The sequence below is a fragment of the Diceros bicornis genome, chromosome 8 (assembly GCF_020826845.1).
Source record: "Diceros bicornis minor isolate mBicDic1 chromosome 8, mDicBic1.mat.cur, whole genome shotgun sequence".
NCBI classification, from domain to species: domain Eukaryota; kingdom Metazoa; phylum Chordata; class Mammalia; order Perissodactyla; family Rhinocerotidae; genus Diceros; species Diceros bicornis.
In genome coordinates this window covers 70,161,641-70,176,802 of record NC_080747.1, presented here as the reverse complement: position 1 = coordinate 70,176,802, position 15,162 = coordinate 70,161,641, and the positions used below count along the sequence as shown (strand labels likewise).

General features: G+C 39.6%; 1 protein-coding gene across 2 annotated transcripts in view; it reads right to left on the bottom strand.

Annotated features, from left to right (window-relative positions):
* Window positions 1-15,162, bottom strand: part of ARHGAP24 (Rho GTPase activating protein 24) — a 468,734-nt gene that overhangs the window by 62,892 nt on the left and 390,680 nt on the right. For both annotated transcript variants that reach the window (XM_058547442.1, XM_058547443.1), the window contains one exon: window positions 13,787-13,909. In XM_058547442.1, the coding sequence (XP_058403425.1) occupies window positions 13,787-13,909 (123 nt within the window). The remainder of the gene's footprint in view (window positions 1-13,786; window positions 13,910-15,162) is intronic.

Sequence of the window (15,162 nt, the reverse complement as noted above, 5' to 3'; positions counted from 1 at the left end):
TCTGCTTTGTAATTATTTATTTATATGCCTATCTGTACTGGACTAGTACCCCATCAGTCAAAAGAGGACTGCACTTTTACAATTATAATAAAATAATTATTTTACATTCATTATGATTATTATAAATAATATCTGATAATAGCTGCATACTATATATCTATCCTATGAACTTCAGCAAGGTTTAGGTAAATTTCCCAAGGTACGACAGACACAAGGACTGCAGTGGGTTTGGTACCAGACCTGAAGGACTCCATTCTACCATAGTGCCATGATCTATTCAGATCAGTTTGTGTCCCCTCCAAATTCCTATGTTGGAAACCTAATGCCAAATGCCTACAGTATTAAGAGGTAGGGCCTTTGGGAGGTGATTAGGTCATGTGGGCAGAGCTCACAAGAATGGGATAAGTGCCTTTATAAAAGGGACTCCAGAAAGCGCTCTCGTTCCTTCCCTTTCTGCCACGTGAGAATACAACAAGAAGTTGAGCCTGCCTGCAACCTGGAAGAAGGCTCTCACCAGAACCCAACCGTGCTGGCCTGATCTCAGACGTCCAGCCTCCAGAACTGTGAGAAATAAACTTCTGTTGTTTACAAGCCACCCAGTCAGTGACATTTTGTTAAAGCGGCCTGGATGGTCAAAGGCACATAGGCAAACTCTCTTGCTTAAGTCGCCAGAACATAATACCAAAGTGGGTAAGGATGGAAGATTTCATAAACCTTTGTGGAATTAATGTGCGCATTAAAACAAAATACTTCACCTCTTCAATTATGGGAAATAAATGAATAACTCCAATGTAAAATGAAACTCATCGATAGTTCTCGGGTTGCGGCATTGATTTCTATAAAAATTTGAAAACAAAGTCCTCAGTTTGCTGATGAAAAGCCAGAAATTTAAAAGATTCTTGATTATTGCTCAATTACCAGTTACTGTTCAGAGTTCTTTCTCTCTTCCTTTTTAGAGATCACATGCTAAGCCAGGTAGGGAATTTGCTTTTAATTATTCTTCTGCTTACTGCAACCCTGCTAGCAGAACAAGCCCTGGTATCACCAGGATTGTAATAATTTCCAATTAAAAATGAACATTCACCCATGGTAAACGGACAAATAGAAATAAAAGATATTCATTTTGGTGCAGAACTAAGAAACAAAAACAGACAAAGCTTACTTCGGTCTGTCACCAGCACTTTCTAAGTAGCCAACAAATCTTATATGGATAAAAAACAACTTTTAATCCAAGGAGCTCAGAATCCCTAATAACCAGTGAATGTTTGGTAGAATCTTGACTCTTTTTGTAGCCAGAATGAGGAAGTAGGGAGAAAAATAAAGGTATGGAAAAATTAAGAAAGTATAATAGTGTGAACATAGTGACCCAGTGGCCTAGGTCTTGGACCAGCAGAGTAATTATAGACACCACTTACATCCGGATACCACGCCATGCAATTTACATGTATTTTCTTATTTGATACTACAGACATTCTGCAAGGACATCTCTCTTTTAAAAAAAGATTCAGAGATGCTAGGTGACCTGAGATAACACATCTAGAAAGTGGCAGATCTAGGATACAAACACAGGTCTATGATTCTAAAGGTCTTCCTTTTTCCTCTATGTTATGTTAATTCAATTCAGACATATTTTTTCATAGGCATGCTGACCACTCTCTTAGGATCATATAGGAGAAAATGTCTTTTGTAACTTCCAAAGACTAAAGCTGATTTCATGTGTTCAGATGAGTCATTGCCTTTCCAGATGAGCACGTGGTCAGTCTTTTGTTCACGGGCTCCTCAGACTTTGTACACAGTTTGGTGTAGTGTGCTTATCACAGAGCAAGTAATTACTTATTTATATTTCTTTATCTCCAAGGAGTTCTATGAACTCACAGATTGGAGGCAATCTGTTTTGTTTGCCTTTTCATCCCCATCATCACTTGGTAGATGTTCCATAAAACTTTGATATATGAATTAATAAGCTACTCATTTACAACACCTAAAAAAGGTTCCAGACCCAATTCCAATTTGGGGAGGGGGTTTCCCCACTTACCAACGAGCAATTCTTGGACACCAGCTGGGTGACCTACGATGCAATTCAATTCTGCCACTATTTAACCAGAGACAGCATCATATCCCACAGGTTAAGGGTTCAGTCCCACAAGACTGCCTCCCTCACCCCGACTTCAGATGCCTGTCTCAAGCCCAGGTTATCTCCTGTGCTTCTGACCGACTAGCTACAGACTGCAGGTTCCAACAACCCCTCCTTGGGTTCTATTAATTTGCTAGAGTGGCTCACAGAACTCAGGAAACCTGTTTACTCACTAGGTTACTGGTTTATTACAAAGGATATTAAAGGATACAAATCAACAGCCAGATGCAGAGATACATAGGCTGAGGTCCCAAACAATGGAGCTTCTGTCCTCATGGAGTTTTGGGCCGGCACAGTGGCACGTGGACGTGTTCTGCGGAAGCTCTCTGAACCCAGTCCTTTTTGTTTTTTATGGAAGCTTCATTACATACGCCTGATTTATTAAATCATTGGCTACTGGTGACTGATTCAACCTCCAGTCCCTCTCCCCTCCCTGGAAATCAGGGGCTGGACTGAAAGCTCCAAACCTTTATTCACGGTTGGTTCCTTCCCAAAAGTTACATCAGTAACATAAACCCAGTTAAGGTGGAAAGGGGCTTGTTATGAATAACAAGACACCTATTTCCCCTTTACAGCTCTGAAGTGATTTCAGGAACTGAGGAAAAGAGACCAAATATTATGACAGAAGATGCTCCTGTTCCTCTTATTGCTCAGGAAATTCCAAGGATTTTAGGGGAGCTCTGCGCCAGAAATGGGAGCAAGACCAAATACATATTTCTTATTATAAATCACAATATCACAGCACCATTTAAAATTAATTGGATTTGGATAGCAGTATTCTGTTAAACAAATCAATTTCCATAAATGTGATTACAACATATAGAACACACAATATAAACTTTAAAGAAAATGTTGGTCTTATCCACCAAGCACTATAAAGACATTCTATTTTAATTCATTATTGCCTATGGACTAGCAGGAAAAGAGAGATAATTATATACTACTTTACCACTTTGCAATCAACCTGAAATCTCTGAATAGACCTGTTGCCATTCCTTGCTTTGGGAAGATATAAACGAATACATATTTTTTGACCACAAATGTATATAAGGCACTTTAAGATGGCTATGAAGATCAGGTGGTCAAGTGGTAGTATGGATGGAATATAAGGGCTATAGGGCAAACAGTATAATAGATGAAGAAATGAAAGCGAACAATGCCTTAAAGCAAGTGTGAAGTTCAGACTGACAACAGAGGAGAGAGAGAGAGAGCATTGTAGCAGAGGGATAAAGTGAGTAAAAGCAAAGAGGTGGTGTAGGGGATGTGTTCAAGGAGGAAGAGGGGAACAGTCTGGGGAATTGGGAGTTTATTCTCTAGGGAATCATTGGAATTGTTTAGAAGGCCTTGGTAATTATATGAAACAGTTAGAGCTTCCTCCTGGGAGCAATAAAGACTCATAAAAAATTTTTGAGCTGTGGAACTTTGCTTGATGGTACTGTTTCAGGACTGCTTGATGGTACTGTTTCAGGAATACCAGTTGGGTGATGCTTTACAAGATGGACTGTGTGTTGTAGGAATTTGTGAAGAATGTTGGGGATGGAAAGAGGTGAGGATGGCTGCTGTCCTGAAGAGCCACTTCTTAGGTTCAAGTAAATTGTGTGCATGAAGCAATAAAGACACAGAGAACTAAAGAGACAGAAATAGAAAGGGAGCTGAAAGTATATAAAGAAGGAAGAAGCAATGGTGCATGACCACTAAGTGGTCGTAGTGTAGGAAAAGCCACTGGGGAATTCATGATGACTTATCTCCAAGAAGAGACTCAACTCAGGAAAAAAACAAGATAAAGTCAGAGATTAAAAATTTCCTTTAGTATGTCTTGTGATCAGAAGCACCTTTAAACCAGCTGGCCTACTATGACTAAAAATTAACACCAACCTTCAGGACCCAAAGTTTATCCACTCCCAAGGAATCATGCTCCCAATATTAGATATTAATCTTGTAAAGGTAAAAAAAATTCTATAGTTTCAAAATAAACAGGGTAAAAAATACATTGTAATCTTTATCTCACCAGAACATAAATCCAAAGCACCACCATCCCCAGCTTCCTGCCTAAGAGATATTTCTCAGTTCCTACATTTTTAAAACTACTGGGGAAACATTTTCAGTGACCTTTACTAGTAACTAAACAAAGAGAGAGATGAAAGGGCAGCAAAGGGCAGCAGAGGTCTGAAAGAGAAAGGAGCCCTGAGTAGTCACTCTTGGCTCACACAGCATGCAAGCTCCAACACCACCAGGCCTCAGGACACTTGGACTTAAGTCCACACTTCATTTTGAGGGCATTTCTAAAGTGGTGAGTCTCCTCTTCTGTCGGCCTACTCTTAACAACAGTAAAAAATATGTTTTAAATGTGGATCAGGAAAAGCAGACACGTCAACGTTTTTCACTTCTGGGCGCTTTTCCATGATCCATGCACTCTCCTTCTCGCTTTCATTGAAATGACTTAAGCTGATGCTTTCCCACAGGCTTGGGAGAGGAACTGGAAACCGGGGCCACTTCTTGACTACTTGAGCACCCAGGAGATTAAACAAAGCACAAAAGAACACTCTCTTCTTAAGGTGGTATGGTTTGGGCACCCAGGATTGAAAGAAAACTTCATTTTTTCCAGCGTCAGACCTTAAATAAAGATGTAACCCCTCTGTGTTTCACGCTGCCGCCCGACAGGAATGACCAGCGCAGCACAGCAACAGCACTGCACAGCAGCTGCGCGCCTTCCCTCCGGGCGCCACTGCGTAACTGCGGTCGTGCAGCCGGCGAACTGAGAGAGGCTGGGATGAGGCTGGCTCGGAGAAAGAGAAAGGAAACTTAAGACAGCTGAATGATTCCTGCACCTCCTCTGCTCTATGGTTCTAACAGAAACCAGAACACAGCTTTGCAAATTAAAAATCTGTTAATTAAAATACTGACCATTCCTCAGATTACTAAGACTTTGCATAGGAAAGGACAATACTTTAAAAGCAGCCCACGGGAGATGAGAGACGGAAGCTGTTCCCCACTCCTGTGGTTGCCATTTGCCAGCCCACGGGAATTTTCTTTGCAGGCACTGCTTCTCTCATTAGTATTGAAGGAGAAAGGGAAGAGGGCGTGATGAACAGCTGTGTTAGCCAGGATTCTTGCAGATATGCTATACTCCACTATTGGAGGAGAGAAGGTGGAAAAGGTAAAAAACACCTTGCTCTACCCTTCAAAGATATATGGATTGTCCTAGAACATCTCATGTTACCAATGAACAGCAATAACCCAGAAAACTAGACTTTCTCCACCTCTACCTGTTTGGAGAAACCCAATTTAGTTGCTGAGGGGTGGGGGAATCTAGAAGAAAAGAGCATGTCCTTTAAGCAGTTAGTCTCTAGCCTTTTTCAATTTCTATCATTGTCAATTTCTCTATCAATGATGCAATCCTACAGTAACCATGAAATTTCTATAGATTTATAAAATATGAGATGTGTATCTCTCATTTAATTATCTTTGTGGATGAAGGAGGAATATAAATTCACATCTGAATTCCTTGCTAATGGTATATGATAATGATCATAGCCAGCTCTTAACTGCAGAAAGGGAAAGACTCAGATGGAACAAGGTTTAGTCTTAAAAAGTTCCCACTATATTTTGCTTTATTTTTATGTTTTTCTTATTTTGTTTTAGTCTCATTTTTTGTTAGTTACTAAAATAGAGAGGATTAATCAATAGATGGCAAATCAAAGAAAAAGGGGAGAAGGCACAACCTCACATGTTACTCAAATCAGCTCCTGATTAAATTATTAGTTTACTGTACATGACATTGAAATTATAATTACTTAGTTCCAATTTAAATAATCATGTCATTTAATTATTTCCATTTTAAAGCAAAAGGACATTTTTAAATATTTTGATACATAAACGTTTTCTAAAAACATGTCATTTTACCTATGCTGTACCCTTTAACTCCCCCTACACAAACCAATTCTGAAATGCTTAGTTTCTTTTAGTGATCATAAGTTGTTATATTTTTCCACCCCTTGTTCCCAATGGTTCATATTTTTGGCCTCTCCAAAGCCACCTTATGATATATTTGGAAAGTCAAGGTGACACCTATGTCTAATCAGTGTTAATCAATATAGTTGAAAGCCCCCTGAAAAGGGGTCACTATAGACAACCTGATTATTAAGATTTTCTCAGCAGAGGAGGTGAGGTGAGTACAGGCAGCCAGAACCAAACTGATGTGCCGGGAGCACAGAATAGGGATTTGAGAGGGACTCATTTTAAGGGGTAACAACATGGCTGCTCGATTTGGGTCTAGGAACAGCCCAACGCAGACTTGGCCCCTCCTCTCAGGACGGTCAGGCCAGCTTGCTTAGCTCTCCATCAGTAAAGGTGATCTCTATAAGACCACCATTAGTTAAGCCCCACCTACTCAGCCCATTCACAGACAGTAATAAACAGATCAATACGAACCTTGAAAAAGAAGTATAGACAAGCAAAGACACACACAAATCACTCTTCTACAGATCTAAGCTCTTGGTTTCCAAACTTCCATTATATCTGAGCATAAACTGACCTTAAAGCATCAGAAAACATATGTATATTTTTTGAAAGGATATTAACATATCATCTACCTACCTTTCCGAAAACTAAAACACCGTTTGATTCTTCTGTATGTAGTTTTAGGAATGAAAGGACTTGACGCTAAGGCACCTGAGGGGCGTCCCCCTGCATTTCGGTCTTCAGGCATCATACAGGCCCGAAGTTCTGGCCCGTTTCAGGCTTCCTTTGAAACCTGCCTCTGCGTGATACCCCAACAGCCACTCCGTCTCATGTTTGTTTATTTGTTAGGTTTGAAGTGCTGATTCCTAGAACTCGAAGGTTTTGATCATCCAGGTCCTGGATCAGGAATAAGTTACCACCACCTCTCATCTACTTCTATTTGGCAAAAACTTCCTTTTCTCTTGCCTAATCCAGGAAGTTTTTAAGGCTTTTTTTTTTTAAGTTTCTGCAGACATTCCAAAATGTCACAGGAAAAAGAACCACAGCAAGCAAGCTGCACCTCCCGTTCAAACAGCAGGATTTTTTTTTTTTTATTATTATTAAGAACTGTCTTCTCAGCTGGAACTGGGGGACTGAGATTCCTCTGGAAAGGTCAGCAAATAGCCGTGTGCACGGGGACAGAGGAACAATGACAAAAAGGCCCCTGAGGAATACTTCAGAACTGTCTTTGAGGGCTCCTTTCCTCTGAGCGAAAAGGGAGGCAAATCATGGCACCTTCTCCAGAAAGCATTTCAGTGCATGATAGATTCTTTTCAAAGGACTCCCCTGCTCCTTTTACAGCACCCCTCATCCTTTGATGCTCTCTGCGGGCTTCCCCCTCTTTCAGTCTGTCTTCAAAGTCCCAGGGCTCCCGAGGGAACCGCCACGTCAGAACAGTCGAATGCCCATTCCAGGAGGCTTCTTGGATCCGCGCAGGAGGCAGCTCTGCAGGGAGCTTCTCTTCCCCCTCCTCCTGCTCCGCTGGCTCCCCTTTTCTCAATGAGAGCTGGGCGGGAGCTGGCAGGGCTGCGGCTGCCTAGTCACCAAGGCTGTGGCTGCGGCTGCCTTCAGTGCCTGCCGGTCACATGCAGCAGGTGCAGTCACAACAGTCAGGGGAGGAGGGAGAGTGCCACGCGGCGGGGCAAATGAACCCCCTTCTTATTCCTTTGACTTTGTGTTGACTTCCCAGCTGGCTCTGGTCTTGTGCAGCACCGTTGCTGCTGGCTGGCGCAGCCCCTCCAGAAATCAAACAGCCCCAAACTCACCCCAATGGGTAAACTTTTTGCTCCCTCCTTCCTCCATTTATTCTCTTCCTGTATAAGATGTATGTTTTTTCAGATACTTTGGAATTGAATCTATTTGTGAGTGCTGATTTAAATGCGCATATCAATAAAAGATATATGTGTATATTTGTATATATACGTGAATCTGTGAAACAGAAAAATACTCTAAATCAAGTAACAGAATTTGCAGGTATAACAACAAAACAAGTCAACTCAACTCCTATGTGTGTGTGTTTATACATATTTATACATATATATTTCTCTGGTTATGATTTGAAAACCAATCCTGTTTTCAACTTTCTCCCCTGCTCTTGCAGGCACCCTCTGCCCCCCAGCCCCCATGTCCACCAACCCTCTCGGTCCCACTCACTGAACAATTTACTCCCTGGGTTAATCATTCACCCACTTGGCTGTTCCAGGACCAGAATTGAAAAGCTAGTGCTTTAACCCCAACTGACCCCCAAGGCCTCTGCCTTCTTTCCTAGCCCTTCAGCAGGAGCATTACAAAACTGAGGAGTACTGAAAAGATACTCCCTTTAGAAATATCAGTACTACCATGCCCAGATAGGTAATATTTTGTCCCTGAAGGAATCATTATTCGTTATTTCTGCCCTATGGTTCAAACATTGTTTTTCCCTTCTTTGTCACAGCATGCTGCTAGGAAAATAGGGAACAGAGAAATACAACTCAGTACAGCCGAGACGGTGGCAACTGCTGGACTGGGAGAGACCTCGGCCAACTGAAACCTTCCCTGACCTCAGCATCGGCATGGAGGGAACACACGTGATCACAGGACTTTGGAGCTGGAGTGAATCTTAGTTAAAACGGTTTTGTCTAGTTTTCTTATTTCACACATGAGGAAATGAAAGGTGAGGGGATAATACCACTTACCCAAGATCACACAGCAGTCTGTGTCAGAGGCAAGACCACACTGCCTCTTAATTAACCCCTGCTTGCCCACACACTAATAATTCATCATGAGGATTATTCACATTCAGTATTTTTACTGCCTTGATAAGTCTCTGACTCAACTCTTTTCATAAGGAGACAGAAATATACAGGAAGAACCTGATTTTGTTAGTAGCTAAAGTGAGGCTATAGACTCAGATCTAATGAACAGTTCATGGATTCTCACCCTCCCCAGATCCTGGGCTGGGCACTTCCATTTACATTGCCTCAAAATCAACTGAAAAGAAAGCCGGTATAAAAAACAAAACAAAAACAAAAGCCCTAAACTTTTCCAAAGATAAATAAATGTTTTGACATCCTAACTTTTGAATTTGACTTGCAAGCAGAAACCATGTGCTTCTCAGTTAGCATCGTTAACAGGGAAGCAACTGTTTATGGGTGGTTTTGAGCAGATAACACCAAGTTGAGGTATCTAGATTCAATACTAAACTTTGTTATCAGGCTAGGTTGTTAAGAGAGGATATCTACTTTTTGCACTTCCATTGATTCCCTTCCCCCATCTGAGCATTCATTTTAAGTTTGCTTTATTTAATTATAAGGAAATTCCAAAGCCCTACAATTTATGCTTTTCACTTAACAGTTTTTAATTTCTAAGAGATTGAAAAAGTAGGCAAGCTCCTCAGATATCTCCTATATTTTAATCAAATGTCTATTATTGAAATGGTAAAGAGGGAATATTTTACATGGAGATAGAACCTGAACAAAGATAAGTTTCAGTGCCTCATGAAAATCTTTAACTTTTTTTTTTTTTGGTGAGGAAGATTGGCCCTGAGCTAACATCTGTTGCCCATCTTCCCCTTTTTGCTTGAGGAAGATTGTTGCTGAGCTAATATCTGTGCCAATCTTCCTCTATTTTGTATGTGGGACACCACTATAGCATGGCTTGATGAGCGATGTGTAGGTCCGTGCTCAGGATCCAAACCCATGAACCCCAGGCTGCCAAAGCAGAGCAAGCAAATTTAACCACTACACCACCGGGCTAGCCCCAAAACTTTAACTTTTTAAAAACACAGGTTATGAAATTGCAATACAGACAATGAAATACCCTCTCTGTAACAGACACATTTAAAATGTATTCAAAGGTGGTATACAGAAATCGATAAATCTAGGTGATATGTCACCTTCCAAATGTCTTTACAGTTGCCATTTAATCAATGACCACAACAAACTTTGAGCAGTAGGAAGGAGGCTGGAAGCCAACATGTCTATTTAGGATTAACAGAGTCTTGGGTTCCATAACTAAGATAGGAAGGAAGAGGAAATGTATTCTCTTATGAAAGGTAACTATGGAGATTCAGGAATTTTTTTTAGCAGCTTTATTATGATTCACATATCATGGAATTCTCCCATTTAAAGTGTACAATTCAATGGTTTTTAGTATACTCAGATATATGCACTGTCATCACAGTTAATTTTAGAACATTTCATCACCTCAAAAAGAGATCCCATATCTTTTGGCTATGACCCCCTCCCCCACCCCTTATTCCCCCATTGGCCCTAGGTGACAACTAATCTACTTTCTGTCTCTATAGATTTCTCTGTTCTGTACTTTCATATGAATGGAATCATATGATATGTGGTCTTTTGTGGCTGGCTTCTTCCACTTAGCATAATGTTGCCAAGGTTCATTCACCTTGTAGCATGTATCAGTATCTCATTCCTTTTTATGGCTGAACAATCCATCGTATGGAAATGCCACTTTCTGTTTATCCATTAGTCTGTTGACAGACATTTGGGTGTTTCCACTTTTTGGCTATTAGGAATAATGCTGCTATAAATATTCATGTACAACAAGGACATATGTTTTCATTTCTCTTGGGTCTATACCTAGGAGTGCAAATGTTGAGTCATATAGTAACTCTGTTTAATCGTTTGAGGAACTGCCAGACTGTTTTCCAAAGCAGCTACATCATTTTACATTCCCAACAACAATAGAGGAGGTTCTTGATTTTTTCCACATCCTTGCCAATACTTGTTATTATCAGACTGTTTGATTCTAGCAATCCTAGTGTGTATGAAGTGGTATCTCATTGTGGTTTTGATTTGCGTTTCCCTGATGACTAATAACACTGAGCATCTTTTCGTGTGCTTACTGGCCATTTGTATATCTTCTTTGGAGAAACGTTTATTCAGATTCTTTGTCCATTTTTTAAATTAAGTCAAACTGGGTCAAATTTTTAATTTGTCTTTATTACTGAGTTGTAAGAGTTCTTTATATAATCTGGATACAAGTTCAAAATAAGATACATGATCTGGAAATACTTCCTCTCATTCTGTGAGTTGTCTTTTCACCTTCTTGATGGTCTCAATTCAGATACTTTTTAAGGAGTCAAAAAACTATATTCTTTCTACTTATCACACTTTGAAAAACTTTTGTTTTTCATATACTGAAGAATATACTATAGGGGACGGACTTGTAATTGTGGGTTTTTCACTCCCACAGGAGAAGTAATAGATCACATATTGTGCTATAAAGCAGTAGGAAGCTCACAGCTCAGAAGACATGGATTTTCCTCCTACTTATGTTACTCATAGTGTGACACTTCTCAAATCATTCACCCTCTCTGGGTCTTAATGATCTAATCCACAAAATGTGGGGTTGAACTAAAACAGTGATTTTAAAATATTCTGAATCAGTGAAAAACTTATTTTCAACAAAATGTTAAGTGGAATCCTAATATATAAAATAAATAAAAGGGTTCTCATTCACATAAATTTATTGTTCACAACCCACATTTATAATATTTCTTTAAAATCCAATCAATAAGCATAGAGCTTATTGCTCTACATTAAGCATCTATATTAATATGAACATTTGAAACCCAACATTATGGGTGACCGTTGCAAACTTCTATCAGTTTCAACTTTCAGTTAGGTTCTGTATTCTGTAATAACTTTGGAAAATTCTGATGTTCAGATAAATCACAAAGGAATTCTTGCAAATTGAATGAGTACTTAAAGAGCTTGCTTTGCAATCTCATAACACTCTTCAATTAAACAAAGAGAGTAGGAGAAGATTTATTCTCTGGGGCATTGTTTCTATTGTGCGCATTCTATGCTAAAATATATCTCTTTAAAAGTAAATTTGAATCAAGCATTTGCAAGATCCCTGAAGCATATTCATAGGACAAAGTATATAAACCAATCAAGTACTAGAGCATCCCTTCTAGGATCATAAATGTGAAGATTCCTATATAGCTCCTGCCCAGTCCCACTGGGATCATTTCTGATATTCCTGGGCTGAGAGGACCTCCTGTGGCCACTGATTTGGTAAAGCTCACTAGATCTCATTCATTTTTCCTGAGAAAAGGACACATGGAAGAGAAGGAAATGGAGGAAACAGCACACTTGATGGAAATAATCCCTCAATAGAAACACTTCCTTCAGCTAGAAACACTTCCTTCAGCAAATTCAGGAGCACCAGAAATCTAACAACAGACGGGAAAAGTAGGTCTTTAGAAATGACAGGAACTTTGAAAAGATACATCCTCAGGCCCCCCACATCCTTGGCCCTGAAGTTACCAGCAAATCCCTAGCAGTTGAGTATGTGTCTCCCATGAAGAACCATGAAGAATCCTCTGCTTAGGCTGCGGGCTGGAGATCTCAGCCCACAGGCCTTTTCAATGTTTTACATAATCATTTACTAGTCATTTTAGTATATGAATAGGGTGACCATCCATATAAGTTGTCACCCAAACCAGGACACCATGACAGGACACCATGAGCGTGAAAGGTAGCACTATCAATAATTAGCCTGGGACAACAGTCGTAAACCGGACTGTTACCAGGCACACTGGGCTGAATGGTCGCCCTGGTTAGGAAACTCCTCCTTCCCCAACAGAAGACACTGCTAAAAAACAGACAATTTGCAGGTATATATCATTAATCTGGTAAAATTTCTACATGTCTTCAACGAATCTTTACTATTTTAACTTGAAGCAACTCTTCAACTTTTTAAACTTAACTTTTCAAGTTATTCTAAAACGTAAAGTGGTGAGTCAGCCTAAGAAGCATCTGATCTGTTAAGGGGAAAAAACTCACTTCTGAATTCAAGGTGCTGCCAATACACAAAATAGAATATAAAATAAATATGGGAATTATAGTCGATTTGCTAAATATGAATTTGATTTAATATAATTAATTTTAACTACATCAACATAAAATAATTAGGCTTTACTTTCTTGGAAATACATGTTGGCTGTAGATAAATATTTTTGGGTTCTTATTCTTTGGGGTCCATTTACTGAACTTTTGCTTTAAATAATTTTTCTGTTTATATCGTTCTATTTTATATTCCTTGATAGACAAAGATCACATATTTTACCCTTTCTTTCTCCTTTTAGTTGTATTTATAGCACCATTTAGTTTATTCTTCCTATGGTGAAGACTCTATTAAATAAGATTTTTAAAAAACTTATCAAATCCACAAACACTCGCCTGATCGCAAAGCATTCTTTTACTCTAGTAGTCATCAGATTGTCACCAAAAGCTTTGCTGTTCCTCTGATACCACTAAGCATCTGGGAGCTAGGATCCCTTCCAAAGCTACTAGTCAAAAATTTTTGCCCCATATCTGCATGTTCTTAACTAATCTACAATTATAGTATCATTCCCATAACTATTTATTGTTAGTGAGATGGAAAAATCCAAAATAAAAGAAAAATATCATCCCTTTTATAATTCAAGATATTCACAGAAGAAGGTTGGTTATTAATGACATTTGATCTAAATTAAACTTTTAGGAGTTACTTAGATATATGTCTAAGAATAATGTTGAATAGTTTACTATTTATTTTAATGTTTATCCATTTGAAAATAGGAGCTGATAGTAACATCAACTCGGGGAAAGGATGAACAGGTTTGGCCTTTCTGTTTTTCCCATGATTTTAAAGTGCACTCACCTCCTCCAAAAGGTCCCCATATGACTCGGCGGATAGACTTCACCCAGTCTTCCATATCATTCTGGGTGCTCGCCATGAGGAGATAGCTTTCATGATTTGCTGTCATCCGATCTCGATCGCCTCCTGTAAGAAGACAGTAACACATGAGTGTGTGGTCAGCCAAAGATACCCCATCAGCAGCCTCCTAGGGAGTCCCTGAAATAAACAATGTACCTAGTGCAGCCAGCACTAGCCTCTACCCAATGAATCAGAAATATTTACCATGGTTTCAGCATGGAAAAGAAAATCTGCTTAGAAAGGAAAGGCTCTTATGTTTCTAGGGGAAAGCTGGAGAATAAATGTCATTCCCCAAATAAAGCCTACCTTTTTGTCCTAGCAACAACCCATAGACCTGCATTAACTCATAATCCAATCTATTCACACTGCACTGCTGAATAAGGAGAAAGACCAAAAGCAAAATGAAAGATGGAGAAGTGGTCCACAGAGCCTGGATTTTCATCTGAAGCAAGTGCTGAATAGTCTGAGTAGTACTGTTTAGCATACACACAGTGAGGCTACCAGGACGTCACAGGGGAGTATGGGAGTTCTAGGAAAGGGAAAAGAGCCCCATGTAAAAATTTGACCCAGAGGTCCTCCTCTATTGCTCTGTCCTGGAAGGGAAGCCTCTTCCCCCAGATCACACCTTCAGGAGGGCAAACAAAGAGGAAAGAAGACACAAGCTTGGCCAGTCACAATGGCCAAATCACGCCCAGATGGCCCTTGCCCCCAAGGGTGAGCTTTAGGAAACTCCAGCGGCGCCTCCATGCAAAAAGTTGATGGTTTCTCTTAGTTTTTTCCTCCAAGAACTTTCCCCATACACTTTAAAACCTTGATAATCTCTAATGTCAACTATGAAGTGCTAGACTTCTGACACATGGGATTTAATTCCTTAGCAATCTTTTATAGTGCATTTAAGTTTCCCTGGTGACTTAATTTTCTCATTTACAAAACAGGGATAACCATCTATGACCCTGAAAGAAGTCTTGTGGCACTGTTTTCCTTACCTCTTACTTTATGTTTAAAGGACTACTTCTGAAGACAAGTATTAGTGACTGTACTGCTTCACTGTCTTTGAAAATAATTAGTGTTGTTCACAGAAGGAATCTTAAGCAAATGGAGCATTAAGTATTTAATTGAATTCTGATAATATTTTAGTATTATACTAACTTCTAAGGTGCTCAAATAATCTATCAATTAACATTTAATTTTCACTAAGTGTTGTAAACTTGCAGGTTTGGGTTGAATTAATTCATATCTAGGTGGTTTGTTTGGTTAAGACATCATTGTTGTTTATTTTTAAGTGGATCTGAATACTTTTATGAGGAGCTTGCAGGCTC